Genomic DNA, 18,342 nt, shown 5'->3' with positions numbered 1-18,342 from the left:
CAAGGCACAACCAGGTATGCTATAGGCCCCTGGAATGTCCCAGGCCCCACCACCCCTAGGGTTGTCCCAGCATGGCCCTCCTGTCCCTGGGAGTGTCTTAGCGGGTCCCGCCCACCTGGGCGGGTCCCTAGGGGCGGTCACACCTGAAAGGTACTGTGGGCCTCCACCCGCCTGGGAGTATCATCCTGGCACCCGCCGCCTGGGAGGGTTGCAGGCCTCACGCCCCCATGAGGGAACCCTGGGCCCCCCAACCATGTGATGACTTCCCAGGCGCTGCCGTCCCTGGGAGGGTCCAATGAGTCCAAGCCCTTGGAAGGGTCCCCGATGCACCTGGGAGGGTCGCAGGGGGCACCACCTTACCTGGGTGAGAACCAGGTCACCAGCTGCCTCTGGGATTGGGTCCATGGGGCCTGCTGCCCCTGGGTGGGTCCCAATGGCCCCAGCCACTACTTGATGTTCCTCAAGTTGCACCTTGGGAGGTTCCCTGAGCGCCTGCCTGTATGGTCTTGGGGAACTTTGTTTTTGTGTTATTTATAATGCTGGGAGATGCAAATACATGGCCATCATCACATTTGTGCATATCGCATACTTAAAACGGGAATGGAGAATAATATCCAACAGGAAAAACATAAGTTGGGGGTGTTGTGCTGGACTGACTGCTCTCTTTCTCCTATTGGCTGTAATTTGGTGGGTAGATATTTTAGTCCACCAATCACATTTAAGGAACTGATGGACGTATAAAATATATACCTAGGCACAACCAGGTATGCTATAGGGCCCCTGGACGTGCAGCCCCTGTAGTGTCCCAAGGGGCCCCACTGCTCCTGGAGGGTCCCACGGCCCCCTCTCGTCCCTGGGAGTGTCTCAGTGGGTCCCGCCTACCCTAGGAGGGTCCCTAGGGGCGCTGTCACACCTGGAAAGGTACTGCGGGCCTCCACCGCCCCTGGGAGGGTCCTTAATACAATCGTCGCTTCTCGGAGGTGTTGCAGGGGCCCTGCCGCCCCTATGAGGTTTCCTGGGGCCCCCGCAATCCATGCGATGATTCCAGTGGGGGCCGCCGTCCATGGGAGGGTCCAATGAGTCCCAGCCACCTTTGGAAGGGTCACCGACGCACCTGGAGGGTCCCAGGGGGCACCACCTTATCTGGATAAGACCAAGGTCCCTGGCTGCCTCTGGGTGGGTCCCTCGGGCCTCTGCTGCCCCTAGGCGGGTCCCAAGTGACTCCGGCCACTCCTAGGAGGTTCCCTGTCGCACGTGGGTGGTTCCCTAAGAGCGTCAGCCCTGTATGGTCTCTGGGGGCAGTTGTTTTTCTGTTATTTAGAGCGTTGGGAGATGCAACTACATCGCCCATCATCACATTTCCAGTATTATCGCATCCTTAAAAACGGAATGGAGAATAATATCCAACAGGAAAACATAAGTTGGGGTGTTGTGCTGACTGACTGCTCTCTTCTCCTATTGGCTGTAATTTGGTGGGTAGATATTTTAGTCCACCAATCACATTTAAGGAACTGATGGACATATAAAATATGTACCAAGGCAAGACCAGGTATGCTATAGGGCCCCTTGAAGTGCGGCTCCTGGAATGTCCCAAGGGCCCTCATCACCCCTAGGTGGTCCCAGGGCCCCCTCCCGTCCCTAGGCGTGTCTTAGCGGGTCCCGCCGACCCTGGGAGGGTCCCTAGGGGCGCTGTCACACCTGGAAAGGAACTGCGGGCCTCCACCGCCACTGGGAGGATCCTTAGTACCCTCGCCGCTTCTGGAAGGGTAGCAGGGGCCCTGCCGCCCCTATGAGGGTTCCTGGGGTCCCCGCAATCCATGTGATGATTTCAGGGGGCGCTGCCGTCCCTGGGAGGGTCCAATGAGTCCCAACCGCCTTTGGAAGGGTCGCCGACGCACCTGGGAGGGTCGCAGGGGGGCACCACCTTACCTGGGTGAGAACCAGGTCACCAGCTGCCTCTGGGATGGGTCCCTGGGACCTCTGCTACCCCTGGGTGAGTCCCAAGGGCCCCAGCCACTCCTAGGATGTTCCCTGCCGCACCTTGGAGGTTCCCTGAGAGCGCCTGCCCTGTATGGTCTCTGGGGGCAGTTGTTTTTGTGTTATTTATAATGCTGGGAGATGCAACTACATCGCCATTATCACATTTCCAGTATTATAGCATCCTTAACAACGGAATGGAGAATAATATCCAACAGGAAAACATAAGTTGGGGTGTTGTGCTGACTGACTGCTCTCTTTTCCTATTGGCTGTAATTTGGTGGGTAGATATTTTAGTCCACCAATCACATTTAAGGAACTGATGGACGTATAAAATATATACCTAGGCACAACCAGGTATGCTATAGGGCCCCCGGACGTGCAGCCCCTGTAGTGTCCCAAGGGGCCCCACTGCTCCTGGAGGGTTCCAGGACCCCCCCTGTCCCTGGGAGAGTCTCAGTGGGTCCCGCTTACCCTAGGAGGGTCCCTAGGGGCACTGTCACACCTGGAAAGGTACTGCGGGCCTACACCGCCCCTGGGAGGGTCCTTAGTACAATCGTCGCTTCTGGGAGGGTTGCAGAGGCCCTGCCGCCCCTATGAGGTTTCCTGGGGCCCCCGCAATCCATGCGATGATTCCAGGGGGGCCGCCGTCCATGGGAGGGTCCAATGAGTCCCAGCCGCCTTTGGAAGGGTCACCGACGCACCTGGAGGGTCCCAGGGGGCATCACCTTATCTGGATAGGACCAACGTCCCTGGCTGCCTCTGGGTGGGTCCATGGGGCCTCTGCTGCCCCTGGGTGGGTCCCAAGTGGCCCTGGCCACTCCTAGGAGGTTCCCTGTCGCACGTGGGTGGTTCCCTAAGAGCGTCAGCCCTATATGGTCTCTGGGGGCAGTTGTTTTTCTGTTATTTAGAGCGCTGGGAGATGCAACTACATCGCCCATCATCACATTTCCAGTATTATCGCATACTTAAAAACGGAATGGAGAATAATATCCAACAGGAAAACATAAGTTGGGGTGTTGTGCTGACTGACTGCTCTCTTCTCCTATTGGCTGTAATTTGGTGGGTAGATATTTTAGTCCACCAATCACATTTAAGGAACTGATGGACGTATAAAATATGTACCAAGGCACAACCAGGTATGCTATAGGGCCCCTGGAATGTCCCAAGGGCCCCCACCACCCCTAGGTTGTCCCAGGGCCCCCTCCCGTCCCTGGGAGTGTCTTAGCGGGTCCCGCCGACCCTGGGAGGGTCCCTAGGGGCGCGGTCACACCTGGAAAGGTACTGTGGGCCTCCACCGCCCCTGGGAGTATCCTTAGTACCCTCGCCGCTTCTGGGAGGGTTGCAGGGGCCCTGCCGCCCCTATGAAGGTTCCTGGGGCCCCCGCAATCCATGTGATGATTTCAGGGGGCGCTGCCGTCCCTGGGAGGATCCAATGAGTCCAAGCCGCCCTTGGAAGGGTCCCCGATGCACCTGGGAGGGTCGCAGGGGGCACCACCTTACCTGGGTGAGAACCAGGTCACCAGCTGCCTCTGGGATGGGTCCATGGGGCCTCTGCTGCCCCTGGGTGGGTCCCAATGGCCCCAGCCACTACTTGGATGTTCCCTGCCGCACCTTGGAGGTTCCCTGAGAGCGCCAGCCCTGTATGGTCTCTGGGGGAACTTGTTTTTGTGTTATTTATAATGCTGGGAGATGCAAATACATCGCCCATCATCACATTTCCAGTATTATCGCATACTTATAAACGGAATGGAGAATAATATCCAACAGGAAAACATAAGTTGGGGTGTTGTGCTGACTGACTGCCCTCTTCTCCTATTGGCTGTAATTTGGTGGGTAGATATTTTAGTCCACCAATCACATTTAAGGAACTGATGGACGTATAAAATATATACCTAGGCACAACCAGGTATGCTATAGGGCCCCTGGACGTGCAGCCCCTGTAGTGTCCCAAGGGGCCCCACTGCTCCTGGAGGGTCCCAGGGCCCCCTCTCGTCCCTGGGAGTGTCTCAGTGGGTCCCGCCTACCCTAGGAGGGTCCCTAGGGGCGCTGTCACACCTGGAAAGGTACTGCGGGCCTCCACCGCCCCTGGGAGGGTCCTTAGTACAATCGTCGCTTCTCGGAGGTGTTGCAGGGGCCCTGCCGCCCCTATGAGGTTTCCTGGGGCCCCCGCAATCCATGCGATGATTCCAGTGGGGGCCGCCGTCCATGGGAGGGTCCAATGAGTCCCAGCCACCTTTGGAAGGGTCACCGACGCACCTGGAGGGTCCCAGGGGGCACCACCTTATCTGGATAAGACCAAGGTCCCTGGCTGCCTCTGGGTGGGTCCCTCGGGCCTCTGCTGCCCCTAGGCGGGTCCCAAGTGGCTCCGGCCACTCCTAGGAGGTTCCCTGTCGCACGTGGGTGGTTCCCTAAGAGCGTCAGCCCTGTATGGTCTCTGGGGGCAGTTGTTTTTCTGTTATTTAGAGCGTTGGGAGATGCAACTACATCGCCCATCATCACATTTCCAGTATTATCGCATACTTAAAAACGGAATGGAGAATAATATCCAACAGGAAAACATAAGTTGGGGTGTTGTGCTGACTGACTGCTCTCTTCTCCTATTGGCTGTAATTTAGTGGGTAGATATTTTAGTCCACCAATCACATTTAAGGAACTGATGGACATATAAAATATGTACCAAGGCACGACCAGGTATGCTATAGGGCCCCTTGAAGTGCGGCCCCTGGAATGTCCCAAGGGCCCTCATCACCCCTAGGTGGTCCCAGGGCCTCCTCCCGTCCCTAGGCGTGTCTTAGCGGGTCCCGCCGACCCTGGGAGGGTCCCTAGGGGCGCTGTCACACCTGGAAAGGAACTGCGGGCCTCCACCGCCCCTGGGAGGATCCTTAGTACCCTCGCCGCTTCTGGGAGGGTTGCAGGGGCCCTGCCGCCCCTATGAGGGTTCCTGGGGTCCCCGCAATCCATGTGATGATTTCAGGGGGCGCTGCCGTCCCTGGGAGGGTCCAATGAGTCCCAGCCGCCTTTGGAAGGGTCCCCGACGCAACTGGGAGGGTCGCAGGGGGGCACCACCTTACCTGGGTGAGAACCAGGTCACTAGCTGCCTCTGGGATGGGTCCCTGGGACCTCTGCTACCCCTGGGTGGGTCCCAAGGGCCCCAGCCACTCCTAGGATGTTCCCTGCCGCACCTTGGAGGTTTGAGAGCGCTTGCCCTGTATGGTCTCTGGGGGCAGTTGTTTTTGTGTTATTTATAATGCTGGGAGATGCAACTACATCGCCATTATCACATTTCCAGTATTATAGCATCCTTAACAACGGAATGGAGAATAATATCCAACAGGAAAACATAAGTTGGGGTGTTGTGCTGACTGACTGCTCTCTTCTCCTATTGGCTGTAATTTGGTGGGTAGATATTTTAGTCCACCAATCACATTTAAGGAACTGATGGACGTATAAAATATATACCTAGGCACAACCAGGTATGCTATAGGGCCCCTGGACGTGCAGCCCCTGTAGTGTCCCAAGGGGCCCCACTGCTCCTGGAGGGTCCCAGCGCCCCCTCCCGTCCCTGGGAGTGTCTCAGTGGGTCCCGCCTACCCTAGGAGGGTCCCTAGTGCCGCTGTCACACCTGGAAAGGTACTGCGGGCCTCCACCGCCCCTGGGAGGGTCCTTAGTATAATCGTCGCTTCTCGGAGGGTTGCAGAAGCCCTGCCGCCCCTATGAGGGTTCCTGGGGCCCCCGCAATCCATGCAATGATTCTAGGGGGGGCCGCCGTCCATGGGAGGGTCCAATGAGTCCCAGCCGCCTTTGGAAGGGTCACCGACGCACCTGGAGGGTCCCAGGGGCCACCACCTTATCTGGATAGGATCCACGTTCCTGGCTGCCTCTGGGTGGTGTTACGAACCCCTCCACCCAGCACTACGAACCACGCCATCTATTGTCTTGATCTACCTACCCAGCACCACGAGCAACGCCATCTAGGGACGAGACACGAGTATGACTCGTCTTAGTTACCACTCCGGGGTTAACCTTCTCCATATCCTGGTTGTTGCGTCACTTCCTCCAAGTCTTCTTTGTGAGCTCCAATTCGAGGAGAGAGCACTACACTCTGGGAAGTGACCACAGGATCATCTATCCTCTAAACCTACGGCACAGTGACTACCTACCGTCTTCTACAATACTCAGCCTTACTCGTCAGCCATCTCAGCTCCTCACTTAAGTATTTGTAATCTTGTATTGCCATCCTTCCCCTTCCTCCTCCATGACTACACACCCTTCCTCCATACATACACCATTCCTCCATACCTACACCCCTCCTCCATACCCACACCCCTCCTCCATACCCACACCCCTCCTCCATACCCACACCTCTCCTCCATACCTACACCCCTCCTCCATACCCACACCTCTCCTCCATACCTACACTCCTCCATACCCACGCCCTTCCTCCATACCTACACCCCTCTTCCATACCATGGAGGAGGGGTGTGGGTATGGAGGGCGTGGAGAAGAGGTGTAGATATGGAGGGCATGGTTGAGGGGTGTAAATATGGAGGGCATGGTTGAGGGGTGTAAATATGGAGGGCATGGTTGAGGGGTGTGGATATGGAGGGCATGGTTGAGGGGTGTGGGTATGAAAGGCATGGATAAGGGGCGAGAATTTCATCATAGAAAATGGGAATTTTCCTCAGAGAAGAGAGAGAGAGAGAGAGAGGATAAAACCACTAAACATATAATTCTCGAAGCATTTTTTTTATTCTTCATGAACAATGTGAACAATGTGATGATAAGCTGATGATACAGAAATACATGGCTATTTCATTGCCCTCTGAAAATACTTTCACTTCAATATCTTCTACAAGACAGAACTACTTACAGAACTGTATGTGGATCTATGAAGAAAAACAATTCAATTCCAAAAAATATAATCTTTTTAGTATCAATTTCTACACAAATTATGTTATAATGCAGTAAAATAAAATTAAAGTGCTTAAGAAATAGCAGTATGATCAGCTATGTGCATGTTTGAAGGAGCGTTGGATCAGATGATCAAAATAACCTTTAGAATTTCCAATACTGTATAAAAATCAATAAAGTATTTACATAATCGCTAACTTATCTGATATAGACTATACAGTATGTATAAAAGCATTATAAGGGGGGGAGGAGCGGTAAAAGTAAGCACAGTGGTACCTCAGTCATTATTGGTAATTCATAACTTCATGGTGAAAGTAATTCTTCAACTACTCATAAATTCAACCTACAAATTCCTGATCCACCCATCGAAGACTATACTTTTACAATAACCATACAAATTATTCCTACAGGGCCATAGATAACCAGCCAACAATCAATAACATTCCGCCGTAGGGAGTATACTGCCTCACATTCTTGGATCCAGTAAGTGCATAGTAATAGCAAGTGCCACAGAAGATTGCTGTTCCAGTTGCAATTAATGCTCCAGCCTGTTCAAACAATAGAGATGTGTATTAGTTGTACATAATACAAAGTGCGTTGAAAGACATTTTACAAATAGTGGACAATGAAAATAATTGTTTTAATGTGTATATCCAAATGTTTATACAGGGGTTTGGGTATAAAGGGCATGGAGGAGGGGTGTGGGTATGGAGGAGGGATGTGGGTATGGAGGATGGAATGTGGGCATTGAGGAGTGATGTGGGCATGGAGGAGGGATGTGGGTATGGAAGGTGTGGGCATTGAGGAGGGATGTGGGCATGGAGGAGGGGTGTGGGCATGGAGGAGGGGTGTGGGTATGGACGGGTGTGGGTATGGAGGAAAGGGTGTGGGTATGGAGGAGGGATGTGTAGTGTGGGTATGGAGGAGGGTTGTGTAGTGTGGTTATGGAGGAAAGGGTGTGGGTATGGAGGAGGGTGTGGGTATGGAGAAGGGGTGTGGGTATGGAGGAGGGGTGTGGGGTATGGAGGAGGGGGTGTGGGTATGGAGGAGGGGGGGGTATGGAGGAGGGTGTGGGCATGGAGGAGGGGTGTGGGCATGGAGGGAGGGCATGGAGGAGGGGTGTGAGTATGTAGGGCATGGAGGGATGTGGGGATGGGGGGAATGAAGGAGGGGTGTGGATATCGAGGAAAATTTCAATTCCGGCTATTGGAGAGTTCCGGGTTATGGGATTCCAGCTAACAAAGATATTACTGTAATGACATTGTCTGGACTTTGTTTTGAGAATTCCTAATGCTAGTTAAATAAGACAACATAGTGCTGTTATTGTTTTGATGATTCACTAATGAACCGCTGGGATAAATAATCATTTATATTAATTAATGGTTAAAATTTTACTTTAACTGCCTTAACTATTTGGATGATTAGATTCCAGATAAGTAATCTTGGGTAAATTTTAAGTTTTGGTCATCCCTGTACATAAGACATGCAGAGTATGTTTTTCTGATGTCTTGTGGATGTGTTATGAACGATTTAGGCCTTCATTTCTATCGGAAATCACTAGTTTTGAGTTACTACCCCCCCCCCCCCACCGGTGTATGTTAAGCTAATCTTATAACTTATAATATAACTCATCATACCCTAACCTAACCTAACCTATGACCTGTATTTTCTTATGCGATCGAAAAATGTTTTGCGACAAAAATCCCGTAGAGATAATGTGTCTTATTGTTTAAAGTACTTAATCCCATAGTTAGAATCTTAAGGTTCCCCAGATGACCAAAACCAAAATACTGTAATTCCAATATTTTTTGGAATGTTTATACTATGAAATTTGTAGTAGGGGCAGAAAATATCCACTGAATTAGTTGATGTGGTTACTAATATTTATATATTCAATATAGTATTACTGTGTTGCACAGTAAAGCACAATTAATTATCTAATAATATTTATTTATAGAGCCAATCAGCCAAGAAGGTGGGACAACTACTTCCAGGGTTCATCAAGGCAGATGAAAGAAATTTACCAAAAGTAGTCTTTACGATTGTAGATTATTATCAAGAACTCCGCCACCCAGCTATGAAGCACGTTAAATTAAATCTGTAATCTGACCATCTCAAACCCATCCCCTGGCCATGGTCATCCCTAGTCCTTCCACATTAAATATAGACACCAGTGACGAAAACTTACATTTTCCAGACATGAAATAGAGAACAGTGATGGAAACTTTCATGTTGGAGTTATCGGTCTTTTGCATCATTTTGGCACCCAGCAAGTAAATACACACGATGATACTTGAGAAGTAAATTATTTTAACCTAAAAATAAGGTATGCCTGTGTATATCAACATTGTATATGGCCACAAGTCCTGTATTTCTGCTGGTAACAACACGTAAACCACAGCTAGCTGCCTCGAGACCCCCTTTTCTGCGGCTCGCATTAGTCAGTGACGTCACAACCAATCACAGATATTTTCGCAGTCACGTGACTTTTTAGCAGCTTTAACCCTTATTTTTGACACTTTTTGGCCCAATTTATGAAAAAATATCATTACCATAGTGAATTTAAGCGTCTTCTTTACGCATTGTTTAGTTTGAATAAATGGACAGCTCCACGAACATTTTCTTTGAACCAATCGGCTATTCTTATAGAAGAGGGACGTGACTTACGGGTCAGGTTACCATGGAAATAATATAGTGGGCACTTTGGTCCTAAGACAGGGGATCTCAATGGCAATTAAAATTAATCTGTTAATCCTTGGATAACATTGTACTTTTCAAGGTACTGTAATAGTTAATAAAGGATTAAATAACAGCAAACTCCCTCTTCACAAAAATGACTAAGAACAGTCTTATTATGAGGGTAATGACCACACAATGGCCTTGATCATAAGCTCAAGGAATGGAGCCCAGTTCTGGTAGCTTAATGACTTGTACAATAATGTTATAGGCTTGCAAATCAAATCTACATTAAAAGATAACTTTAATATAAAATAAACTTTTTTTTCTAATGTTGATTTATATGATCTGTAACCCTAAGATATCCTACTGTAACAATGAAATGTCATTACTGAACAAAGTAAATGGTGAGAAGCAATCTCAATTTTCAAGTGCTCAGGCCTGTAGCAAGGAGGGGTATGGGTGGTGTGCCTCCCCAAACATAACAGAGTTCAAACTAGACACAATATTCATAAAACAACAAGACAGCTGACCCAACCTCATGCCTTATTTGTTAAATTGTTCGATAAAAGTAAATGGTGTATTTTAAGTAAATGACCTCACTAAATTCACATTATCATAACTATTGAACTTTCTCAGGTCATTTATGGTCAAGTCTCACCTGATGCTGTGTCCAAGTGACCTCGGGAACCTGACCTCACTACCAACTTCCTACCCTCTTCACCGAGTCATACATTGTATGCTCCTATCAATAAATAAATAACTATACGTAGTTAAGATTGGTTTTCGTATTACCTGTTCGTACTATGATATACGCATGCTATGAAATATATGACTTATATTTGAGTTCTGCTGAGTGAGACTCATCACCCCTGACAGGAAACCCAGGATAAGAGCTTCATTTTGTCTGGTAAAAACTAGGAGTCTTCATTTTTCACTAAGAATTGCAGATTCTGCTTTAGACTAGTCCACTCTAAGAGATAAAATTATTGACCTCCTCAAAGCAGGTAGCTCTGAAACCGTTCTCCCACAAGTAAGTGAATGATAAAAGTATATTACAACATTAAGAAAATGAAGAGTGCCTGTGTATGCCTTTGTTCCTGCCTTGTTGCATAACTGTGGGGAAAAAACTAACCAGTTTGGGTCGTTTGCACAGAGGTACACCCAATAAGGCCAAGGTGTGTAGGAAGTGGTAACGATTGGCAGTCTCGTATACTTGCTTCAGTTCCTCAGGATATTCTCGCCGGTAAAATACTGAGGAAGGAAAATAAAAAAGCCTTAGCCACAAGAGATCAAACAGGACATCTTTCTTTCCAATATAGTATACAGTACAGTACAGTACAGTACAGTACAGTACAGTACAGTACATACAGTACAGTACAGTGTAACAGTTTTTTAATGAAAAATAACCAAATCTCTGTCCTCACAACCTTCTAATATTCCCAAACATATTTTAAACACATTTTTAATTTTGCTATAGACACAAGCACTTCACAACACATTCTGTGTTATTATTTCTAATTATTTCCCCAAATGACTAATGAGTGTAATATTTCTTCTCACGCACGCAAGCACACACACACATAAGTTTGTATATTTTCAGCCACTGGCTGCAACTCTATTAATACAGTAAACCGTTTATTATTATTATTAATACACGCACGCACGCGCGCACACACACACACATTTTCATATATATATATATATATATATATATATATATATATATATATATATATATATATATATATATATATATATATATATATATATATATATATATATATATATATATATATATATTTATATATATATATATATATATATATATATATATATATATATATATATATATATATATATATATATATATATATATATATATATATATATATATATATATATATATATATATATATATATATATATATACCTACCATTGTGACCTGGTCTCACCTCCTCTGTATATATACACCTTGATTTGTATTACTCTCTCTAGTCTGTACTCACCCTGAAGATGTGAATTACAGCGCTTGGGAACTTCGTGTTTTCTTCTCCTTGTGGTTATCAGCATATATATATATATATATATATATATATATATATATATATATATATATATATATATATATATATATATATATATATATATATATATATATATATATATATATATATATATATATATATATATATATATATATATATATATATATATATATATATATATATATATATATATATATATATATATATATATATTTATATAGTATATTTATTATTATTATTTTTTTAAACACACAAACCTTTGCCAGCTGTGATCTGACAGTGATCCTTAAAGTTATGTTACATATATTTCATTCTTGCAGGGAAGTCATCCACACTATATGAATCCATAAAAAAAAGCTGGGGAGAATTATATGAAAGTTCATTACAGTGCTGAGAGAACAGAAAGAGAAATGAGACTGCTGAGGCATAAAACATCTGATTGTTGTAAAGATTTTGAATTAATATATTGAACAAACATGGTTGCTGCGAACAGTGAAATTACCTTTGCGATCATAAGCCGTTTATACCCGACTCCTTCATTAGAACCTTCTTTACCCATCCACTGGCAAATTTCTCATAGCAGCCAAGGCTTTTGTAGTTCACTAGCTGCTCTTTAGTGTACAGGCTTGGCAAAAACAGCAAGGACATGCCAATGTGAATGTATGAGATCGACGACCATTTCTCAAAGTCATGTAGCCACTTATTTCTTGGAATTCCATACAGATCACTTGAGACCAAATGCCCCAACTTCTTTATATCTTTTTCCTACATTATGCACATTAGGCTGTTATAAGTGTGAATGAGCCTTTTATAGCACTTACCATGCTTCTTTTATTACAGGCTTCATAACAATTCTCACTCGCTGATCACTCAAAACAACAACATTGTTGTGCCCCAAGACAGTGGATACCAACAGCTATTATGGCATCTATGATGTCAGGGCAAAAGTTCTATACAGTACACACAGATATTTATTTAGAGGAGGAGAAATCAACACAGGGCCTACAGTATTTACTCACCATGAGCACCGTAAGCACCAAGTGCCACTGCTGTGGCACCCGAGATTCCAGCAATACGTACAAACCAGCGTGCATATGAGGGAATGTTCAGCATATCAACCAGCAGGGGAGTCACTTGTTGAATACTGCTTCCCTGAAAACAAATGGAATTTTTTTAATAATACAGAACAGTACAATACACTAAATATAGATTGAATTAGAAATCCCACTTAAAAACTAAATGTATGAAGTGAATCATGATACTGTAGAGCTGCTCTTGACCCATCAAACAGGGTCTGAACTCCTAGTCCCATGACTGAGTTGAAAGCATGTGAGACAAAGATGATCCCTGCAGGCAAGATCCTCTTGACAACCAAAAATTCAAATAAAACAAACCATTCAATGAAAACAGGTCACACACATGGAAAGGTCCACCTCTGGATTGGAAACTCGCTGTTTTAAAAGTGCCACACTTATAGTACAGTACTGTACAGTACACTAAAATTTCAGACCAGCTGCATTGAATAGGTTAATATCAAGTATTCTAAGCTATACCATTAACTTCACAATAACTTTTGAGGTTAGTCTTTTCCATTTATTAATGTGGAACTCTTCTGTAATCTTAACAGTAATAACTGATGACTGTGGCACACCCTTAGCACCAACTTGAGGAAATTTATCCATAGAGGATACTGTAAAAGCTTTCTTAACACAAAATAAAAAATATGTCTACGAGGAATGCAGATTACACAATACTATAGTATAACTTTATGATTATTTACGTGTGGTAAGTAACACCGACAATTTTGTTTCTGAGTGAATAGTTATTTTCATATAATTTTTTTTTTTAAACCAAAATTGCCTAAACTAATATAAGTTGACCTAAAATACTAAAGTTATCTTGTTATGTATTTTATTCATCTAAAGAAATATAAACCGTACTGTACAGTACTATAAATTCTATGAAAATAACTTGGATCAGAAACAAATATTGGCAGACACAGGGAGTTTGTCAGCATAACCTACCAGATGTAAATAATTGTAAATTACTGTACTGTATATAATACAGTATGCAAACTTTATTCCCTCTGTAATTCTGTCACTTTCTAGAGTTGAGAAAGTTTTTACCTAACATCAAAAAATTTCCTGAAAGTGGTGGTGAAGGTGCACCAAAGTCATTAAGTACAGTTTTATCCTTTTACCAATTGCTCTTTTAGCTCAACATTTGATACCCTTTTACATCCCCCCCACAAAAAAATCATTACTTTTCCCAGCTAGTATAGTATAGGTACTCCTCGACTTACGACCACCTGGACATACGACCACCTCTGTCGTACCAAAATTTTTTCAAATTACGTATTTTTGAGTCACGACGTTAGTGATTGTGCTGTGTGCTGACAAAAACTTTTTTTGTGATTCCATTTAAAATGGCTGGCAAGCTTAAAAGTGGGAGTTTTGTGGTGCTGAGAAGAAAAAGAGACACCCATTTTAGATTTTCTATGTACTGTATTATATTCGCATTTTCGACTTACGACCAATTCGACTTACGACCTGGATTTGGGTCCCTAACCCCGTCGTAAGTCGGGGAGGAGCTGTACAGTAATTAAAATAAACAATTGTTGCCTCTTTTATAATACTTACTATAATGATAAGAACATCTGTAAAAACAATGATCAAAATTGATTAATTCGTTCTGGTGAGAGTGTTGTTCTTAGAAATTACCAAAGAAATTAATTATTTACAGTAAATACTCCTTTAAAAAAAATAAATAAAAAAAGCTGAGTCAGAATGTGTTTTCATCTGCTCAGTTTGTTTACAACCAACCCACTCGGTCCGAGCGTACTCTCACGTCCACAAAAAATTTAAATTACTCCATGACATTTTCATTGGTACCAGATATCAAAATAAGGGTAATTTAATTACTAATTTTATTTGTTAAAATACTGTAATTGAAAAATATAAATTTCCTATGGAAACGGTATAGAATATTTTTTCTCTTTCTCACTAAATATCAACCTTAAGTACTGTACAGTACACTCTGTTCAATACAGTGTAAGCTGCGCCCCCCGGCGAGGAAGTTAGGTAGGTTTTTTTGGTTGGTAAGGTCAGGTTCTAGTAACTGTCACCTCGGTAACAATATGAAACAACAACTTCTGGTGGTAGTACTGTTTTCAGACATTACCGCTGCCTCCTTTAAAATACTCGGCAGAGGATATTTTGCCGTGACCAGCTAAGTTCCTACAAACATTATTTTACCATAAGTGCATTCTGATTGGCTGATCGTCCATTACCGGCAAACAACGAGATAACTATTTTTTACTGTGACTGGCAGCATTTGGCATTTATTTCACCGTGAGCCAATTGCTGTGTACCGGTAGCTGTAAATATACCTAGCCATGTTTCTGTTGTGCATGGAAACTTTTAAAAAAAATAGAGGTGAAGAAAAGTTTTAGGTCGAACACAGAATTAAATATTTTTATTTATATAGGGAGAAAAAAAAAAGTATATATTCTATTACATTTCCAGCGCAAATTTATATTTTTCGAGTATTTTAACCGACAAGACCTCCCCAATTACCAACAATATAGGTTGTTAAATGTGGGCAGTAGAGGAATAATGTGGGGCAAAATAACAATAAAAGAACACTAAACAAGCCCTTGAAAACTTGACCTAACTTGTAAGACGGTTATAAACGGTCCGACTAATTACCCAAATGTACCCAAATGTTGCCAAATATAGCCGGAATGAAGTCAAATAATGGTCCTAGATGAATAAATCGGACTGCCAATCACTTCTCGACTAGTATTTGGTGTCAGAAAGTCACAAAAAATTGGAAAACTTACTTTAATATGAGTTAATAGATCGCTTGCATGTACCGACAGAGCGAGTAATTACCCAAATGTAGCCGCAATGAAGTCAAATGATGGTCGTACAAGCGTAATTCGGGCTGTGAATCACTTCTCGATTATTATTTGGTGTCATAAAGTAAAAAAAAATTGGTAAACTTTATTTAATCTGAGTTGTGTTGTGTTAGGTTAGGTTAGGTACATGCACTTGATCTATTAACTCAGATTAAATTAAGTTTACCAATTTTTTGTGACTGACACCAAATACTAGTCGAGAAGTGATTAGCAGTCCGATTTATTCATCTAGGACCATTATTTGACTTCATTCCGGCTATATTTGGCTACATTTGGGTAATTAGTCGGACCGGGTTATAAATACAGTAATGTCTGAGAACACCACTACCACCAGGAGGAGTTGTTCCATTTTGTTCAATTTTTTCACAGATGTTCGTATCATTATAAAAGAGGCAACATTTACGAGAACCTAACCTAACCAAGAAGCCTACCTAACCTAACCTAACCAAGAAGCCTACCTAACCTAACCTAACCAAGAAGCCTACCTAACCTAACCTAACCAAGAAGCCTACCTTACCTAACCTAACCTAACTTCCTAGTCGGGGGAGAGAGGGACCCCCGTCATATTAAACACCGGCCAATCAAACAACTTGTGGTGGTAATGGTGTTCTCAGACATTACCAAATTAGTAATAGAATATAAAAGTAAAAGTGATTATTTTTACCTTCTTCTCTGACCAGATCAAGTCACCAACCCTCTTAGGACAGCGGGCTACTTCACGTGTCAGGGGGTTGTTCCACAGCCAACCGTAACTGTCACCCACCATTAGGCCTCTATTTAGTAAACTCTATGATTAAGTTTATTATATACACTTGTATTTTCTCTCTATTTCTATTATTTCAACATAAAGAAGAAATTCAGATTATCCTTCTTCTAGACGTCGTGTATAAGTTAAAGAACCAAATACTCTCCTAACACTCCCGTGGTGGCCAGTGACGGAAGAGCATCGGTGTGTAGGATTGTATCGCTTATGATGTAACACGGTAGAGGGTTCAGGACGTGTGTGGAGATCATCTTATATAGGTTTGAGAGTCCTGTTACTGATCCAACTCCGTATAGCCTCAGGGATAATTGGGGGGACAGTTAAATAGAGTCAGCAAAATCAAGCATAAATGACTCATATTGGAAGCAATAAAGCAATACACACCGGTCTAGCTTATACTGTACTATTATCTCGCAATATTAATCGTGTTGCAAATTCTACTGTATGATTATTTTATTAACGAGATGTAAGATGGGGGTAAATTTTGTCTTCATCAGTTCACCTCACTAGCCGTAGATAGTCCCAGTTTACATCAGACACGGGCCGAGAATCGAACTCGGGACACAATGATGAGATATGCACGTTACCTGTCCACGATTTTTTTTAAGCTACAATTAACATTTACTTTTACTGGGTCAATTAATTAAACTAAAAGTGGGGTCACCTTTGACAACAGGAGTCGCTAACTATTTCCTTACAAAACGTTTACCGAAGAATCTTACCCTTCCTTCTATTATCCTCTTCACCAAATGATCGGCTCGTTAGCCGCTTGGGCGATCGGTCACGTCTCTGTTACGCACTGTTGGCAAGTTACTGGGCATGCACCGGCTCCTGAATGCACCTGAACCTGCTCCAGTGTTGGTCAAGTCTGGTCTTGAAAGAATTCACACTCGGTACCGTCACAACACTCTCTGGCAGATTGTTCCAAGAGTTCACAACTCTCATTCCGGAAAAGTTACACCTCACAGTTTCTGGGCTTGCGGCTTCTTCAACCTTGAACCGTGACCACTTGTAGGGCGAGTGTCCGCCAGCTCCTGGTAAGGGCACTCGGCTGAGTAGTGCCCTTTGAGATGCTTATAAACCTCAATTAGGTCTCCCCTTGCCCGTCTGTAGTATAAGCTAGGCAAGTTCAGGCGCTCCAATCTCTCAGGGTAGCTGAGGTGCCGTAGTGAGGCACTAGTCTGGTGGCCCTCCTTTGGACATTTTCAATTAACTGACAGTCCCTAGCATATCTTGGGAACCAGACGGGGAGACAGTACTCCAGACGGGGACGCACTTCACTCTTGAAGGTCATTAGGAGGGAGGGATCTTCTAAGATACCTGAACGACCTTCTTATAAGACCTAACAATTAAGTTGCTGTAAGATTGTACCATCGTACGATATGTTTTCCCATGTTGAGATGGGGGTTTGTCTTTGGCAGCGCCCGGTTGCCAGTCACCAGCTGACGCTGTTAGAATAAAGTCTACAAAGAACGTGGTCTATGACTCCAACCTCTCATATGGCGCAGTGAGTAGGATATGTCGGGGCCCGACACGCCATTACAGCCCTGATAAGAACGCTGACATGGCCCCTACACGTCCACGATTCTCGACGCCCTCAAGGGGACGCCAGGGCTTCTCTCCGGTGGGGAACACCATGCGCGCCCAGCAGCAGGCCATGAGTGCATTGATGGCTCAGATGGCGTCTCTAGTTGCTGGCGGTGGTCATGCTTCTATGCCGGTCATGAAGCCCTCAGCAGCTGTCGCACCAGAAAAGTGTGAGGCAGAAATGCCAGCAGCTGCGTTTAGGACATGGAGGTGGTCCATGGAGTCATGGGTGCTGTTGAACGGGTGGTCACAACTGGTGGCCACACTCCACATTCGCCTGAACTGCGTCCCTGCACTCCAAAGGGTGATTGACTCGAGATACCCCAGCGGTCAGTGGGAGCAGCTCTCGCCCAAAGAAGCCCTGGACGCCATCAGTGGAATGGTTCTTCAATCTTCAAACCAAGCTGTGAAATGGAACGAGTTTTTCAACAGCAAACAAGGTGAAGAGGAGCCCATG

The 18,342-nt window shown here is 44.7% G+C and overlaps 1 protein-coding gene across 1 annotated transcript; it reads right to left on the bottom strand.

Annotated features, from left to right (window-relative positions):
- Positions 1-6,710: 6,710 nt before the first annotated feature.
- Positions 6,711-16,439, bottom strand: LOC121859535 (transmembrane protein 256 homolog). Its single transcript, XM_042356414.1, has 4 exons — positions 16,200-16,439; positions 12,636-12,768; positions 10,703-10,821; positions 6,711-7,439 (listed from the first exon to the last, which is right to left on the bottom strand). Exons 1-4 carry the CDS (start codon positions 16,299-16,301, stop codon positions 7,296-7,298), a joined length of 498 nt encoding a protein of 165 aa, XP_042212348.1. The 5' UTR covers positions 16,302-16,439; the 3' UTR covers positions 6,711-7,295.
- Between the last annotated feature and the right edge of the window lie 1,903 nt (positions 16,440-18,342).

Source organism: Homarus americanus, unplaced genomic scaffold, assembly GCF_018991925.1.
Source record: "Homarus americanus isolate GMGI-L3 unplaced genomic scaffold, GMGI_Hamer_2.0 scaffold7626, whole genome shotgun sequence".
Lineage (NCBI taxonomy): Eukaryota > Metazoa > Arthropoda > Malacostraca > Decapoda > Nephropidae > Homarus > Homarus americanus.
Note: the sequence above shows the minus strand (reverse complement) of the source record. Positions and strands in the feature narration are given on the sequence as shown.

What these genes read in the sequence shown, in the direction of transcription:
- LOC121859535 (XM_042356414.1), bottom strand. Translation starts at nt 16,301, where the DNA reads ATGGTGGGTGACAGTTACGGTTGGCTGTGGAACAACCCCCTGACACGT. An exon ending in TGGTGCTTACGGTGCTCATG is followed by an intron (nt 10,822 to 12,635) that starts GTGAGTAAATAC and finishes TTCCTTCCTCAG; the next exon opens with TATTTTACCGGCGAGAATAT. An exon ending in TGTGCAAACGACCCAAACTG is followed by an intron (nt 7,440 to 10,702) that starts GTTAGTTTTTTC and finishes TTGTTTGAACAG; the next exon opens with GCTGGAGCATTAATTGCAAC.